We start from the raw sequence: 16,463 nt of genomic DNA on the forward strand, positions 1-16,463 counted from the left end.
GGTCAAATCTTTATTTCTTCACTCAACTTTAGGTTATTATTAACTGTAAATTCTTAAACTAAAGAGAGGATTAAGAAGGGGAGTGCAATGGATCATAAACTGAAAAATGTTTGTTATGTGGATGGAAATTAGATGGTAATATTTTAATATTTCTACGAACATTGGATAAAACAATCTAATGTATTCAGTCCACTTGACCAGAGATTTCAATCTTTTTTTGCATAATACAATATATACATTTATTTCGAACAGTTTTTAGGGAGATGCTTTTGTATGTTTTTCGTAACAATATCTGGCAACACTGCATCAAAAGCACTTAAAGTACACATGAAATCAAAACTAACTATATTGATTTTGCTGGCTCACATTGCTAGTTTTGTAGTAAACAATTTATCTGTGCATGTCATTTAGATAAAAAAAAAACATTTGCCCATGTAATCTTTAATCAAAAATATGAAAATGCAATTCCTGGTTCTTTTCAGTTAAATTCTCAAATTACGTCTATCTGAGGTTTTGGGTGTGGTTAAAATACTTAGCAACGCCCTTCCAACTGTCAGTTTTAACAGTGTTATAATGACAGCAAATAGAAATGCCTACTTTACTACATCCAATCAGCTCCCAGTAGAAAAAAAACAAGCCACATCCACAGTTTATTTTATTTAATATTCCATTTCTCGGTCACACTTTACAATAAGGTTCATTAGTTAATGTTAATTAATGCATTTACTAACATGAACGAACAATGAACAATACATCTACTACTGTATTTGTTCATGTTAGTTAACGTTAGTAAATGAAAATATAGTAGTTCATTGTTAGTTCATGTTAACTCATGGTGCATTAACTAATGTTAACTAGCATGGACTTGGATGTTAATAATGCATTAGTAAATGTTCAATTATGATTAATAAATGCTGTACATGTGTTGTTCATGATAAGTTCATGTTAGTAAATGCATTAACTAATGAACCTTATTGTAAAGTGTTACCCATTTCTCTAGTAACTGTGTCATAATATGCAAAAAAAAAAAAAGAAAAATAGAAATGCAGCAAAACAATTAAGTTCATGGATAATTAAAATAAAGTCACTATAATTATATTAAGAGTATAAAGCTGACAAACTATTTCAAAACAATACCTTAATAACTCTTGTATGACAGATCTATAGAGAATTGCAGGCCAATGTTTTAATTTCTGTTCTTTAAGTCTGGACTCAAATCCAAACCCAGCTTCATTTCATCCTTCAAGAGCACTAACTGTTTGTAGAGGATTAAAAAGGGATTTCCTACTTTGATACTCATATTAAACTTGTAAATCTTTTGTTTAACTTTTAATGTCTTTTTGATGAAACTCTGAAATGAAACCAACGGTGACATATTTAACATTTTCCTGTGTGACATTGTGTCATGACATCCATTCGGCTGGGATAAGTAGGCAACACTGTTCACTGCAGTCAAGCGCTTGGATGGGTGAGGATGTTTCCAGAAAAGAAAATCCAACACAAAACTGTTCTGTTTGATTTATAATGAGTTTTGAAATATGAAAAAAAAAAATCACACCAAAACCTTCCTTACTACTTTTACACTTGTTATTTATGTATTTAAATGGGTTTTTTAAATTGTTCATTTGTGATGCATATGCATGTTAATTAAAAACAAATTTTGCTTTTAAACATTTTTTCCAAACCTTTGATTATAATGAAAATATAGATTTGGCCATTTGAGAACCCCTGATGTTAGGTTATGCTTTTCATGAAGTTAATTAACCATTTAACGGTATAGTGGAAGTCATGCTAAACTTCATATACTTACATTAAACATTAATACAAATCAAAAAGAGCATTATTTGCCATTCATCAATTATACACCAAACCTGATAACACTTTAGTTTAGGTAACAATTCCCACTATTAACTGTTAATATTAAGGTATTACTTGCATATTTAGAATTTACAATGTATAATGTTATTCTACATCCCTAATCTTACCCAACTCTCAATAAGCAGCTAATTATTTAGAAAAAAAGTCTTAGTTATTGATTTGATAATAGCTAGAATTTCGTCTTAATATAATGTGTGACTCCAAATCTTAATAATTCAAATTGTTACAGCAAAAATTAACATACGACTGCAGAAAACAAAACTATAAATATATTTTCATCAGATGCCAATGTATTATTAATGGTATTCTACATCCCTAATCCCACCCAACTACTACATAACTATTAAGATAGATAAATAGACAGACAGACAGATAGAATTATATGATATGACAACAATATATAAACAGATAGATAAAATGTTACATACCATAGATCGATACAACGATAAATAGATAGACGGACGGACAGACTTATGGATGGATGGATAGATGGATGGATAAAATGATCAATAGAATAATATGATAAAATGACTGACAGACAGATAGAATAATTTATTCATCCCAAAGGGAAATGCATAAATTCCTGCAGTATCCACAAGTATGAATTAAAACAATAGCAAAAACAAATAAATACACCCATACATACACATCTGAGTACACGTATCTATATAAACATGCATATACACTGATATATATCAATCAGATACATACATTCATTATAAAAATATTATAAAAACAAATCCTTATTAAAAAAAGCAGTTAAGTCGTTTTTTAGCGAAAAGTCTTACTCAATTGCTAATGACTAGAAATGTTCCTTAAAATAATGTATGACCCCAAATCTTATTCAAATTGTTAAAGCAAAAAAATAACACATTGCTGCATAAAACTAAATTACAAATGTATTTTTATAAGATGCCAATGTATTAATATCAATGTAATTTCGGGATTTTGTAACAGAGGCAAATGTGCAAGTGTTTACAAATTAAACACAGGATGTGTGACATTTTACACCCCTACTGGACTATTCCAATCTTCTTGTCACCTTGAGGAAGAATAAATTACACATTTAATTTTGGGTGAACTGCTGTATCCCTGATCAACAGGCTCAGCTATTTCAGCAACATGTTGTTAATGAGTGTATAAAATCCAGCAGATCAGCATTCAATCGTTTTTTTTTTTTTTTTTTTTAAAGAATGGGATGCACCAAAAGGCACACTGACTGTCAATGTGGCACCAGTAAAATGATTTGCTGAGTCTGATGGAAAAACTGACCTATGCAAACACCACTGACTGCATCTTGCATCTGAATAAAAAAGAGAATCTCCCTTGTAATGCTTTCGGTTGTGAAATGAGACACTCGAGCACATATGGGTGTGGAGTTCAGCTGTACGCAGACTTCTGACCATGTTGTTGTCAATGAAAATGATTATATAAGGCTGTCAGTGACTTGGGTAAACAGATTACGTGAACATTTTGTACAGTCTACAAAGTCCTAAAACATTTCATATAATGACGTTATAAAACAGAGGGGGGAAAAAAGAGCAGACAAAAGACAAGGTTTTCAATCAGAAAACGGCTGAAACGCATAACATCTTTTATTTTGTAGAGGTGAAATCTCGACTATTTTAGGTTGGAATTAATGTTCACATGGCAGCCCAAAAATAAGTTCTAGGAGAGAAAAGAAGACAAAACTGCACCTGATGCAAAAACCCCAGGAAAAATCAACTGGGAAGCGACTGAAGACAAACAGTGTTAGCTCGCCTAAAGATGAAAATTTGTTGTATATTGTATTGAAAATGTAATGCTTAAAGGGCCATGACACTACTACTTCAGAATTTTTTCAAAAGATGCATGATTAATGGGCATGGAGCTCCGCGAGCATAGGTCAGGAGTGGGCGTGGCCAGCAGGGGAGAAGGGGAGCGAACAACTGTTGTTGATAGTTAGCTCACAAAATGAGACACAATCCGTGAGGAGACGCATGAGTTTATAGTTCACAAAGTTAAAATGCAAAGAAATAAACAGTAATTTAATGCCCTGCTACATTTGTTATTCGTAAATTCATATACACATAACCACAATTTATATCATTATAAAGATAAGTGTGTTCATGTAAACACTATAAATGAGGATTCTCCCTCGATCCCCGGGTCTAAATTATAGATCTGAATGCAGACTCAGAGCAGCAGGTGTCCTGACCTGACTATTTTAACCATTAGCCCGGCTGGTAATATAGAGGATTTAGGCGAACACAGCAGCACGGCGATGTGTCTGAATGTGAACAAACTCCTGATGAAAGTCAACGTCTGCCACTTTGCTGTATGATCGGCCCTGACAAGATCGCAGGGAAAAAACATGCAACAAACCCCGTGGATCATGAAACAAACACATACGAGACTTCATGAACGGCTACTGCATGCCGTGGGTCCATGTCTCTCAGCTTGCTTGAAACTGGCAGTTCTGCCTTGCCTTCGGAAAGCACGTGCTCTCATGAATAATTAAGCAGCCGGCTCTTCTCATAGGATAAAAAAACTCCGCTATGAATAATAATGAGAAACTGACGCGTCATCATTGCACTTGCAGTACTGAGCTACGTCGCCGATTTTGATCCCGCCCCAAAAATCATTTTAAACCCGGAAGCTGAAATGAGCTGACAAAAGCTCAAAATTATCCAGTTTTCCAAACAATTAAAGCTGACAGGTGCTAACATTGTCTTAACTGATGCTCAACACACACAAATCTGTTAATATATAAAAAAAAAAGTTCTCCAGGGTGTCCTGAACCTTTAATATGTGTGAAAGGAATACATGGAAAAATATCAGTAAATAATGACTTTGTAAAAGTGGCTTGCCAAATAAGTAAAAAAAAATAAATAAATAAAGTTTAAGTAAAAAATATAGCTTAAAAACTATTTATTGGAAAACTAAGAGTTTGATAAAGCTGAAAAGAAACTAAATCTAATGCAGAACACAGCTTTTGGCCAAATTTGAGGCTTGTTTAAATTTTGGGGCTCGTACAATCTTTTTATATGCCTAGATTATTCAAATGTAATATTAATTTTTTATTTTTTATTTTTTTATTCAAAAACGATAAGTCTGATTGGTATGGGGAGATATAGCATAAATCTTGTCTGCAGAAGGCATATTTTGACCAAACTTGAGTCTTTTAGGCATGAACAGCCTAGGAGGAGATACGTTTGGTTTCGAGGACAGAGTAGTATAACAGTATGTTGGCTTTGTCACCGACATATTGGATGTCAAAAGGGAGCATAAACCGACAGCAAATTTTACTTCATGGTTGAACCTTCTCTTTTCACACATGGGGACTAAATGTACTGTAGTTATTTAACCAACTACAGGGGTAAAAAGGAGAAGCACATCAGCCAAATCCTAATCTGAATACTTTGAGGACGTTTTGACCTCGTTGTCTGTGGTTATTATAAATCCAATTGAATTTCTGATGAGATCTGATCTGCACTCTTTCTTCTGGAAGGGTGGTGACGTTTACACACGCCGTTCATTTGTTAACAAGAACAACACCTGTCGACATATAATCACACTCATAATCAATTCAACAGAGCCATGCTCAAATATCAATATCCATCAAAAGCCTCTGAATAAAGAAAGACAGTTAATGGTTTGTACCTGTTAATGGTCAATCTGACATGTCAAAGTAACCGGGTTTGAGTCTCGATTCATCTGGAGTTTCTTAAAAAGGTATCTGGGAACCTCTCGTTCTCCCTCTCGAACACAATCACTATGGTGACATAAAGGCTGTCCTAGAGATGTCCTATTTTAAGCTCCATTTGAGAGACACAGCAGCAGAAATTTAATTAAAAGAGGAAGCAGTGGACAAAGACCGAACGCTGAAGTGGCTGGACTTTCATCTCGCTCTTGTCACTCAAAAACAATTCATTAGAACAATTAATTTTAAAATACTCCTGCAGGCTTTATGAAGCAACTTGTTTTCAATCATCTGAAAGGACAGGTTGCTTCTCATCTAGACTGATCAGTTATTGTGTCTGCATACAAAACAGCGCAAAGCAAACCCTCGTTGTCATAAAATTAATGCCACTGACAGTGTCTTGAGGCTTATTATTTTATTATACATGGCCTTGAGTGGTGTACTGATGATAAAATATATTATTATGCTATTCTGGCTACATTTTATTGGTAACATTTTTAACAAGCAGTATAAACAATTCCATCAAGTATCATTAGACTAACAATTGGCTGCCAGGGGTCCGTTCTTCGTACGTGGATTACTCAGTTAGCTGGATTTGGATATTGACGATTTGACAAGATCCAGGATCGTTTCGTTCTTCAAAGCTGATCCGAGAGTTGTTGTCATGGCAACAGATCTGCTAGGTCAAACCTGATCGGGAGCAGGTTCAAATCATATAAACAGGATTAGATCGGCTCAGTTCAAGCAAAGATAATACAGAAAGTATGTACCGAGTTCTGATATTTTCTTACAGTAAAAGTTATATACACTTGGGAAAATAGTAAATATTTTTTAACTATATATATATAAAAGTTATAGTCATTAATAAAATAAATAAAGTTATACATATTAATAAAACGTATGCAATCTGCACCCTCAAAATAAAAATACAAAGACTGCCACCTGGTGGTGCAAAGAGAAAACTTATTGATATGAACTTTTTAGATCGCTTACAAATTGTGTATAATAGAAATGCACAATATGTGACTTTTTTTAAAAGCAGTAATACATATATGCAGTCATAAACATGTTTTGACAGTTAATATGCCAGTGATGCTTCACAAAAGTTGCAGACGCCTTTACCAATATCAAAATGCTTTTGGAAACAACCAGTTATTCTTTACACCGATTAAAAAACGGTTACTATAATAAAGAAAATCTTTTCTAAATGAAGAACTAAATACATTGATTTGCATTGAAATACATGATGAATACTCTTGTCTTGACAAATGAAAGTGTAAAGCCTGCAGCTCACAACAAATGTGAAGTTACTGCGTGTCATATTTAACAAACCGTTTACTGCTAATTTGATGTAATTTTGCTCACATGGATAATTGAATATTAATCAGATGATGTCATTACGCTGCTTTGCCGTCAGCCAATCGTTGCATTGCTGATCATGATTTCGAGGATCGATAGATCTGTCCTTAACAACAAACGCAGCGATCTCAGATCAGTTCATCCAGATATTCTAATCTGATTCGCGAACTTGTTTGGAGAACCAAACTAGCGAGAGATCAGTTATCAAGATTAAAAGATCCAGGATCTGCCAAATCATCTTAGATCATTTAAGCGAGGTACGAAGAACGGACCCCTGATAGCAACAGCCTCATTTATATAATGGTACAGCGACTGCAGTTTTCTAATTATTATTTTAAAAAAATAAATTTAACTTGATTCCTCAATATAAGACTTCGGGCAAATCCGCTCTGGGTTAAATATTTAAGCTAAAACAAAAGCCAACATGTCTGGATGATAATCACAAGCTAATGATTATCGTCAAGATAGTCAATGACCAACTCATATTTAGTGGCTCAAGCTCAATAAGCTAAATATACTATTTTTATCAATATACATTATGATGTTAAACTAAGGGTGCTGTCACACTAGCATTTTTGGTCAGCTCCTGGGTTCATTTCACGTCAAAGTACGATTCGTTTGGCTAGTAAGAACTAGGGTTGCATGGTTTACCGGTACTATGGTAGTATCGTGATTCTATGGCTCTAAAATACTGCCGTGCCACTGTAGTTTGTAAACAGTAATATCATCAATAATGGTCCAAGTGATCACAACGCTGCTTGCTAGCCAAGTCTCTTTAAGATTTAACGTGCACTTACACCAAGTTATGGTGTTTTACGATAGAAATCTATTGTGACAGTAACACGTATCTAACAACGGCACATATCTAACGTTACTGGTTTATTTACTTCACATCAAGCGATCTTTACATTGTTTTGTATACGCTGCTAAGCAACGCCAGGCACCGAATGGCAAGATAGCGCACATCGTGCGAGCCTCAAGTCGATCATGGTATGTCGTGGTGCATCCAGTGTGATACCTAATTCAACACCAGCGCTTCCCACACATAAGAATTTACCTCAGCTGCCTGGTTCTGTGTGCGTGAGAATACTCTGCCACAGACTCGGATACTCTGGTGCTGCAGACCTACAGAGACGCACTGGACAAATGTTCTGAGTAGCTTTGGAAAGAGCTCGAGGACACACGGAAAAGAAAAGCCTTTTACTAAATAGACTGATCCAGCTCATTATTTAGGGTAAAAATACGTCCTCTTTTTCCCGGATATGTCGTCTTTTTGGGACTTAAAAATGCATTTAGCCAGGATTTCTAAATCGCCTAACATATCCCGGATTCTGCTTTCATTTTCTTTAGAGAAGTTTTTGATTTACTTTATACGCAAACTTTGGCCAGTGCCCCACAATCTCTCAGCAGCACCAAGAGAGGGAGAGGGAGCAATTTTGACCTGTCAGTGGTGCACATGGAAAGTAGGAGTGAAATAATGGATTTCTTTTTTTTTTTGCTTGAACACACTGAAAAGAAACAGTGTCATGTAAAAAGTGTTAAATGTCTCTTTTAAAAACATCTTTGTTGTTTTAATTGTTTGTTAAATAAGAATAAGAAATCCTTCTGTTGCTGAGGGCCATTACAGTTTAAAATAAAGAACTGTATTACTTTTTGGGCAGAAGGAAAATTTAATTAAAATTTAATTATTTAATTTAATTCCCATATTTAACTCTTCTTTAAAAAGCCCAGAAAGAGAAAGGCCCAATCCCAATTCTATTTTTGTATGCTTGCCCCTTCCCCTTGGCCGAGGGTGAAGGGCTTCAAAATTTACCCCTAAGAATTGTGACAACACTACAGAACCTGCACACGTCATCCTATGTCATCGCAATCTCCTGCTTCATGTGAGATCAGACGATCGCGACTTCTGTGGTTATTCCAGTATTGTCATTTTTTGGTGATTATCTTCAGGAAATCATTGAAGGCATATAATATATTACCATAACAATCTAATGTGACAATAAGATCGTAACTGTACTGTGTATTTACACAGTGGCCATATTAATCCATGTAAACACACCAAAAACAACATTATCATTATTGCAGACACTGTAAAAAGCCCATTGACAGCCACTATACATTACTGACAGGGTATTCCAGTGTCAGAATGTTGTGGGACTGCTGTACAGGAGTTATTAATAGGGAGTATAGATCACGAAATTAGCGTTTTTCTTTTTAAAAAGCATGACGGTAAAACACAAACGCGGTTATGAATATATTGAAACGTGTTTGTCATAAAAATTGGTAATAATGACAAAAAATACTTATTTGTGGATCTCCTTACTTCCGGGTTTAGCAATACTGCTGTTGTGGCAGGTGTATTCTGGGAAATTTTCTTGCCCCTTGGTTTTGAGTCCTGAAAAATCTTTGTTCGAAGGGTTATTCACCCCTTCCCCTTAGCGCTACACCTTTAAGCTAAAGAGAATTGGGACACCCTCGATTTGCGCGTTCCCGTGAAGGGGTAGGGGTAAGGGGAAGAGCTAAGGGGTAGAATTGGAATTGGGAATTTATGAGGCTTCTGTGTGTAGGTTTAGTAACATCACTTGGCAAATGACATAGAAAAAGCCCTTTTTATGGTCTTTAAAGTAAAAAAACTCAACATTAAAAAAAAAAAAGGCTGAGAAAAATATCAATTTTCGATAGAAATTTCAGACAGCATTTAGAGAATACTGACAAAAATAGTAATATTAGCTGATTAAAGGCTTGCATGTTACCAATCTATAGAGGAAAAAAGTATTCAAATATCATAATTAAAAGAATATACAGATATTGAGGAAAACTATACTCTGTAAATAGCAATAGTATAAAGTACAAGTGATTTGTTCTGCATGTTTGAGCTTCGGTTCACCATATAAAATGTGCATGTGACAGGAATAAGTTATTTTCAAGTTGAAATAAAATAAGCACAAAAACATTTAATCAAGTAAAAGTACAAGCACTTTCAACTGCACTTGCGAAAAGTTTAAATCCCCCAAAACAATGCTTAAGGACACTAATCAAGCAAAGTTTCTTAAGTATCTCACACCCTTGATTAAACGCAATTAAAAACTCAATAAAAGCCACTTCCACTCTAGAATGTTCTCATTTAACAAAACTGACCATGCTGCGTCTGTCATGAAAGGTTTAATTTTTCCTACTTCAAAAATTTCCCAAATGTTGTTTACAGTGCAAGGAATTTTTTTCACAGCATTTCCTAAAAAATATATTTTTTTAATCCGGAGGAAGTCTTATTTTTTTTTATTTCGGCTAGGATAAAAAATAAATAAATAAAAAAATTAAGGTCAATACACTGTAAAACCCAAAAAGTAAAGGTAATTTAAATCATTTGTGAAAACTGATTGCAACAAACCATTTAAGTTCAAAAACTAATCCTAATGAGTACTTTGAACGTAATCTATTTGAGTAAATGAAGCAAATTGAGCACAGTAAAACACAATAAATGAAGAAAACTCAAACAAACTGGGTGAGTACTGTAAAACCCAATAAGTTAACTCAAACCATTTGAGGAAACCGATTGCAACAAACCATTTACGTAAGTAAAAAAGAAAACTAATCTATATGAGCACTGTCAACTCACTCCATTTAAGTTGAAGTAATGAGGTATTTAATTAACTCATTACCATCAACACTGAGTTCAAAACTCTTTTCAAATGAGTAGAATTAACTTTCAGTCAATTTTGAGTTAACTACACTCATTTCATTTGAGAAATTTGACTATTGGTTTTACAGTGTATTATTAGTCCCTTAAACAATATTTTTGTTTTATTGTCTACAGAACAAACCATCATTATACAATGCTTTGCCCGATTTCCCTAACTCCCCTAATTAACCTAATTAAGCCTTTAAAATGCACTTTAAAATGAATACTAGCATCCTACAAAACATCTAATAAATATAATGATTAAATACAAAATATATTATGAAAATTTTGTTAACACAATTGTATTTTCCTGTATTGATTATTATAACGCTTTGCTGGTTGCAGCTCTAAAAGCCACCCTAAACAAGTTAAAATACAAAATTTAGCAGCTAGAATTCTGACTAGGACCAGTGCACATAAGAGCACATAACCCCTATTTTGAAAAATCTGCACATCCTCATGCTTGCGTGCAAGGCCTTGAATGGTCTATCACCACAATATTTATCTGAGCTTTTAATTCCATACTCTCCTACACGTTCTTCACGCTCATCTGATGCTGACTGCTCAGTCAACGCGACTAAAATCTATGTGAGACCAGGCATTCTCTTTATTGGCACCTAAATTGTGGAACTCTTTACCTTCTGATATTCGCAATGCAGTATTCCTGAGTGTTTTTAAATAATCTCTTAAAACTGATTATTTAGAGTAGCTTTTATTTGATTATAAAATAATTTTAATTATTAATTATTTTATTATTCCATTTTTTTTTTGCATTTATCCTTGTGTCTTTTTACTGCTGCACATTTTATGTCTGTAAAGTGCTTTGAGATGCTACTTTTATGCTGTGTTCACACCAGATGTGGCAAGAACAAATAAATCGCGCTATTCACATATAAATAGACGAGTGAACATTTTGAGTTTATGCATCAAATTATGATTATGATTCATGCATCAAATCCGCTTCATTAGCAAGTTAAATTTACCTCACAACAGACGCGGATTCGCGTGATGGGCAGGGCTTCTTGCTAAATGGCTAACATGGATTTTATTAAGAGAATAGCTGTGTTTTTGTGCTTTATGAAGGCTAAAAAACAGCGTCGATTCGTTTGGAGCCGTGTCTGAGTCCAGTAGATCCTTTCAGAGGTGCACCCAGCTCTGTGAGCTCATAAACTCCTCTAGAAACTATACCTGGATGATGGAAGCTTTCAGCCGTGAACTGTTGTCTCTGTCGGCATTAGGGTTTTCCCCTCGGAACACCAACAACAGGCGCCAAGTCATAATCACGACCCCACAATAGCAAGCTCCTCGCTGGTTCATGCGGCGCGAATGTCCACTGAAGTTGCAATTTTCAAACTCGAGCAATTCGCACGAAACACGCAATACGCATTTTAAGCACATGAAACGCTCAACTCTCGCCGCTTCATTCGCGCGTCTCATGCGGCAGATTGTCTATTTGCATCGTTGCATTGACCTAACATGTAAATCACTAGCACTTGATGCTTCTTCTGCGTCTGGTGTAAATGCACCATCAAAGGCGATGTCCGCTTATTAAGTGGTGACATAAGGAATACTGTTTCCTGGTCCAAGCCGCTACTTACGTTTAAGGCCACTTTTAGGCCAAAAAAAAGTCAAATCAAACTTTAAAGACAATTTTATTCAAAATCATAGTGTACATATTAGTCTCTGGACTTGCTGCATCACAAAAAAACTAAATTTTAACAATTTATAAAAGATTCATCACTTTCTGGCCATTGGATATTAGGCATGAATATATACTTTACGATCGTGATTTTTGAAAGTATTACAGAACTTCATTAACGTTTATTATTACCATTTGATGAGTCTCCCCATAGAGTTTGACCCGGAAGGCGCTTCACATGACATCACACTTAACAAGCGGATTTATTATTATCATTATTATTAGTAATAAAATGTAGTGTCATCACGGCAAAAATAAAAGTTACTGCAACTATTGTGTTTAGAAATGTATTGAAAAAAATCTTTCTGTTAAAAAGAAATTGGGAAAAACATACTAGGGGGCTAATAATTCAGGAGGGCTAATAATTCTGTATATAACTGTATATACAGAATTCATCAAAAAAAAAATTTTAAAAATCTGTTGTATCAAGGATAGCTTTGACGAAGCTTAATTACCTTTTCATAGTGAGTTTGCAATGCTGTGTATTTTGCAGCATGGGTGGGTAGACCTATGTATTTATATATAGCTTACCTTGCGCAGCGGCTTGAGCTTGGTCTCCATGATGAAGTCATATTTGCAGAGTTCACAGCAGCGAGTGTCTGAGCTTTTGATCCACTGCTGCAGGCATGCCTGATGGACGAAGCGCAAACTCCCAGTGCAGTGACACGGTGTTATCAGCGGACTCTCATCATCCCCCTCACAGTGACAAATCCTACAGTTTATTTACAGAGAGAGAGAGAGAGAGAGATGGAGAAACACTCGGTCATCCTCCTAAAACCACCACAGAGTAACACAAGCAGTCACACACATTGACATTACTGAAACACAAAAGCAACTGCTAAGTTAAGTGCCACTATTACACAATATTAAGTATTCATGAGTTTGTTTTGTTTCATTTAATAGGTCTGTGTGTATCCAAACATGCATGCATTTCTCTTTTCTACTTGAAACAGTTAAAAGATCTGATCCTGCTCTGTTGTGATTAGTCTACTTTTTACACTGAAACCAATGACCATTACTATATTTGATTTTCAGCTGTGTGGTGTTTGATATTCATTATGGTGGCTTGAGAAAGCCAGAATACTGTTATACTACATAAACTTCTTCTTCTGAGACTAATTTCTATATGCATCTCCTCCTAAACCATTCATACCACAACCACCAAACTGGTCTGAATTAGGTTGCTATATCTTCTCCAACTGATCCGACTAACGGTTTTCCGAAAACTAACCCAGAAAATGCGAAAATGTCCCATGGACCTAACATTAGACCAAACTTTCTGACCTCATAACTGCCATACAGACTTAAGTTTTGGCTCATTTACCTCAAACTTTCACTAAGCCAATCACTGATGACCTTTAGCCACACCCTATCAACCACTTATGGCACCCTAACAACTGTCCATTGTAATAGACTTCCATTGTAAAAAAACTGCCATTGACTTTACATTGGTCACATTAACAACATACCAATTAATACTAGCAATATACTAACAAACATACTAATTATACGAGAAACATGCTAATTAATTCTAGAACATACTAGCAACATGCTAATTCATTCTATAAGCATACTAGCAGCATGCTAATGCATACCATAAACATCCTAGCAACATGCTAATTCATACTATAAACATACTAGCAACATGCTAATTCATTCTATAAACATACTAGCATCATGCTAATCCATACTATAAACATACTAGCAACATGCTTATTCAAATTAGAAATAAGTAGCAACATGCTAATTCATACTATCCGCTTGTTAAGTGTGACGTCACGTGGAGCGGCTTCCGGGTCCAAACGCTCTATTCAACTGAATGGGGAGATTCATAAAATGGTAATAATAAATGTTTACAAAGCGATTTAATACTTTCGAAAGTAACGATCGCAATATATATGTCCATGCCTAATATCCGATGGCCAGAAAGTAATTCATTGTTTTATAAATTGTTAAAATATTGGTATTTGTTATGCAGCAAGCCCAGAGATTGCTGTGTACACTATTACTTTATGTAAAATTAACTTTAATGTGTGATAGGAATAAAAAGTGATCATAAACGAATGATTTCTCCACTCAAGTGAATGGCGGCTTGGACCCGGAAACAGTATTAAATACGTTACAAACACGTCATCACTTAACAAGCGGATAAACATACTAGCAACATGCTAATTCATACTATAAACATACTAGCAACAAACTATAATTCATACTATAAACATACAAGCAACATGCTAATTCATTCTAAAAACATACTAGCAACATACTAATTCATACTATAAACATACTAGCAACATACTAATTCATACTATAAACATACTTGCAACATGCTAATTCATAATAAATTCATGCCAACAACATGCTAGTTTATACTAGAAACATGATAACAGCATGCTAATTTATACTAGAACCATGCAATAGATATATGCACTAGATATCGCATAGGGACCCTAAGCATGCGTCAAACGCCGCCACATTTGTACAGTGCTCCCAGGACAAATGTCATTTAACCGCACTAATCCAGTGTTACTACATGAAGATGCTGGACTTTAGCACTGTCTACGGGTGAAATAATGAGCAAACAAAGAAAAAAAGAACAAAAGTAAAACAATTCATAATTAAGACTTAGTTTTTTACATTTTTTGTATGTTATGAACTTTCGTGCTAAACAGGTAACAGATGATAATACAGTCTCTTACTGCACTGACTATGAGAAGTAAAAGCAGGAGAGGAGGTGTGTTTCAGGACACGGATTGGATCAAATTTAACAGAAAGGGTGGATAGTACATTTCCATAAACACAAACACAAGCTTTTTGTCAGGAATATCTGTGCGATCACTTATCCAGCAACGTAGAAAAGCGATGTGAAATTATAATTTTCGTCATTTAAAAAAAAAAAATGGCATACTGACCTCCAGGAAAAATCCCGATCATAGATATATGTGTATTTCTCTTGCTTTGGATGGCCACAGTGCTTCACTGCAGCTTGGTCCCACTTTCATTTCAAAGGAGCGCTACCCTGTACTAAAATGGTGGCTCTATTGACGCATTCCTTCCAATAGACAACAACAGGGTAGGCGACATCTAATATATATATATATATATATATATATATATATATATATATATATATATATATATATATATATATATATATATAAATTTGAAACAACTGCCTAGGAACACCTTTGCAACTGTCTAGCAACCACTCAGAACACCGAAGCAACCACCTAGCAATACCTTAGCAACGGCCCAGAACACCTCAGCAACCACCTAGAAACACCTTAGCAACCACAAAGCAATGCCTTGGCAATCGCCTAGCAACCACTCAGAAAACCCTAGCAACACTTTATCAACCACCTAGAACACCATAGCAACCACTTAGCAATGCCTTAGCATCCACCAAGCAATGCTTTAGCAATCACCTAGCAACCACTCAAAACACCTTAGGGCCACCTAGCAACAACTTAACAACGACATGGAACACCTTAGCAACTACATAACAACCACTCAGAACATCTTAGCAACATCTTAAAAACCACCTAGAACACCCTAGTAACGCCTTAGCAACCATTTAGAACACCCTAGCAATGTCTTAGCAACTGCCAAGCAACTACGCAGAACACCCTAGCAACGGACTAGCAACTACTCAGAACACCCTAGCAATGCCTTGACAACCGCTAAGCAACCATTCAGAACATCCAATTACCTGGCAACACCTTAGCAACCGCCTAGCAATGCCTTAGCAACTACTCAGAACCCCCTAGCAACCACCTAGCGAGAAACATGCCAATGCATACTAGAAACCTGCTAATCTATATGTAGTTATCAATCTATGGTAGCTGTTTCAGACTTCTTATAAACTACCTCAATTATTTAAACAGTAAACTACTTCAAACATTCAGGCTAGGCTTCATCAAGCCACCATGAAGTTTGTCTACGAACTTTACTTTTCTTTTTGTCTATAATAACTCTTATTACTACGTAATAATTGGTGTATTGATGTTATGACCTGACACTATTGAATATGCCACTCACAGTACAAAAAGAACACACCAAAATTCATCTTGAGGTTCCAAAATATAATTTACTGAGTGATGGTCTGTTAGAAATGCAGTTATTATGAGCTAATAATGTGTCAAATTGAATTGTGATCGAATTATGAA

General features: G+C 35.2%; 2 protein-coding genes and 1 long non-coding RNA gene across 52 annotated transcripts in view; 1 reads left to right on the forward strand and 2 right to left on the reverse strand.

Annotated features, from left to right (window-relative positions):
- Positions 1-16,463, reverse strand: part of vdac2 (voltage-dependent anion channel 2) — a 732,443-nt gene that overhangs the window by 54,377 nt on the left and 661,603 nt on the right. The window lies entirely within an intron of this gene.
- Positions 1-16,463, reverse strand: part of marchf8 (membrane-associated ring finger (C3HC4) 8) — a 259,188-nt gene that overhangs the window by 16,099 nt on the left and 226,626 nt on the right. For all 50 annotated transcript variants that reach the window (XR_015505343.1, XR_015505341.1, XR_015505340.1 and 47 more), the window contains 1 exon segment: positions 12,829-13,009. Coding sequence is in view for 26 of the 50 variants with exons in the window: in NM_001161435.2 (NP_001154907.1) it covers positions 12,829-13,009 (181 nt within the window). In the remaining 24 variants the exon portion in view is untranslated.
- On the forward strand, positions 1,616-10,509 carry LOC141377002 (uncharacterized). The gene is made up of 4 exons (XR_015505891.1): positions 1,616-4,065; positions 4,176-6,117; positions 7,201-9,522; positions 9,693-10,509. It is a non-coding gene; the product is annotated as an uncharacterized LOC141377002 (long non-coding RNA).

This window comes from Danio rerio, chromosome 13 (genome assembly GCF_052040795.2).
Source record: "Danio rerio strain M-AB ecotype USA chromosome 13, GRCz13ab, whole genome shotgun sequence".
Classification (NCBI taxonomy): Eukaryota; Metazoa; Chordata; class Actinopteri; order Cypriniformes; family Danionidae; genus Danio; species Danio rerio.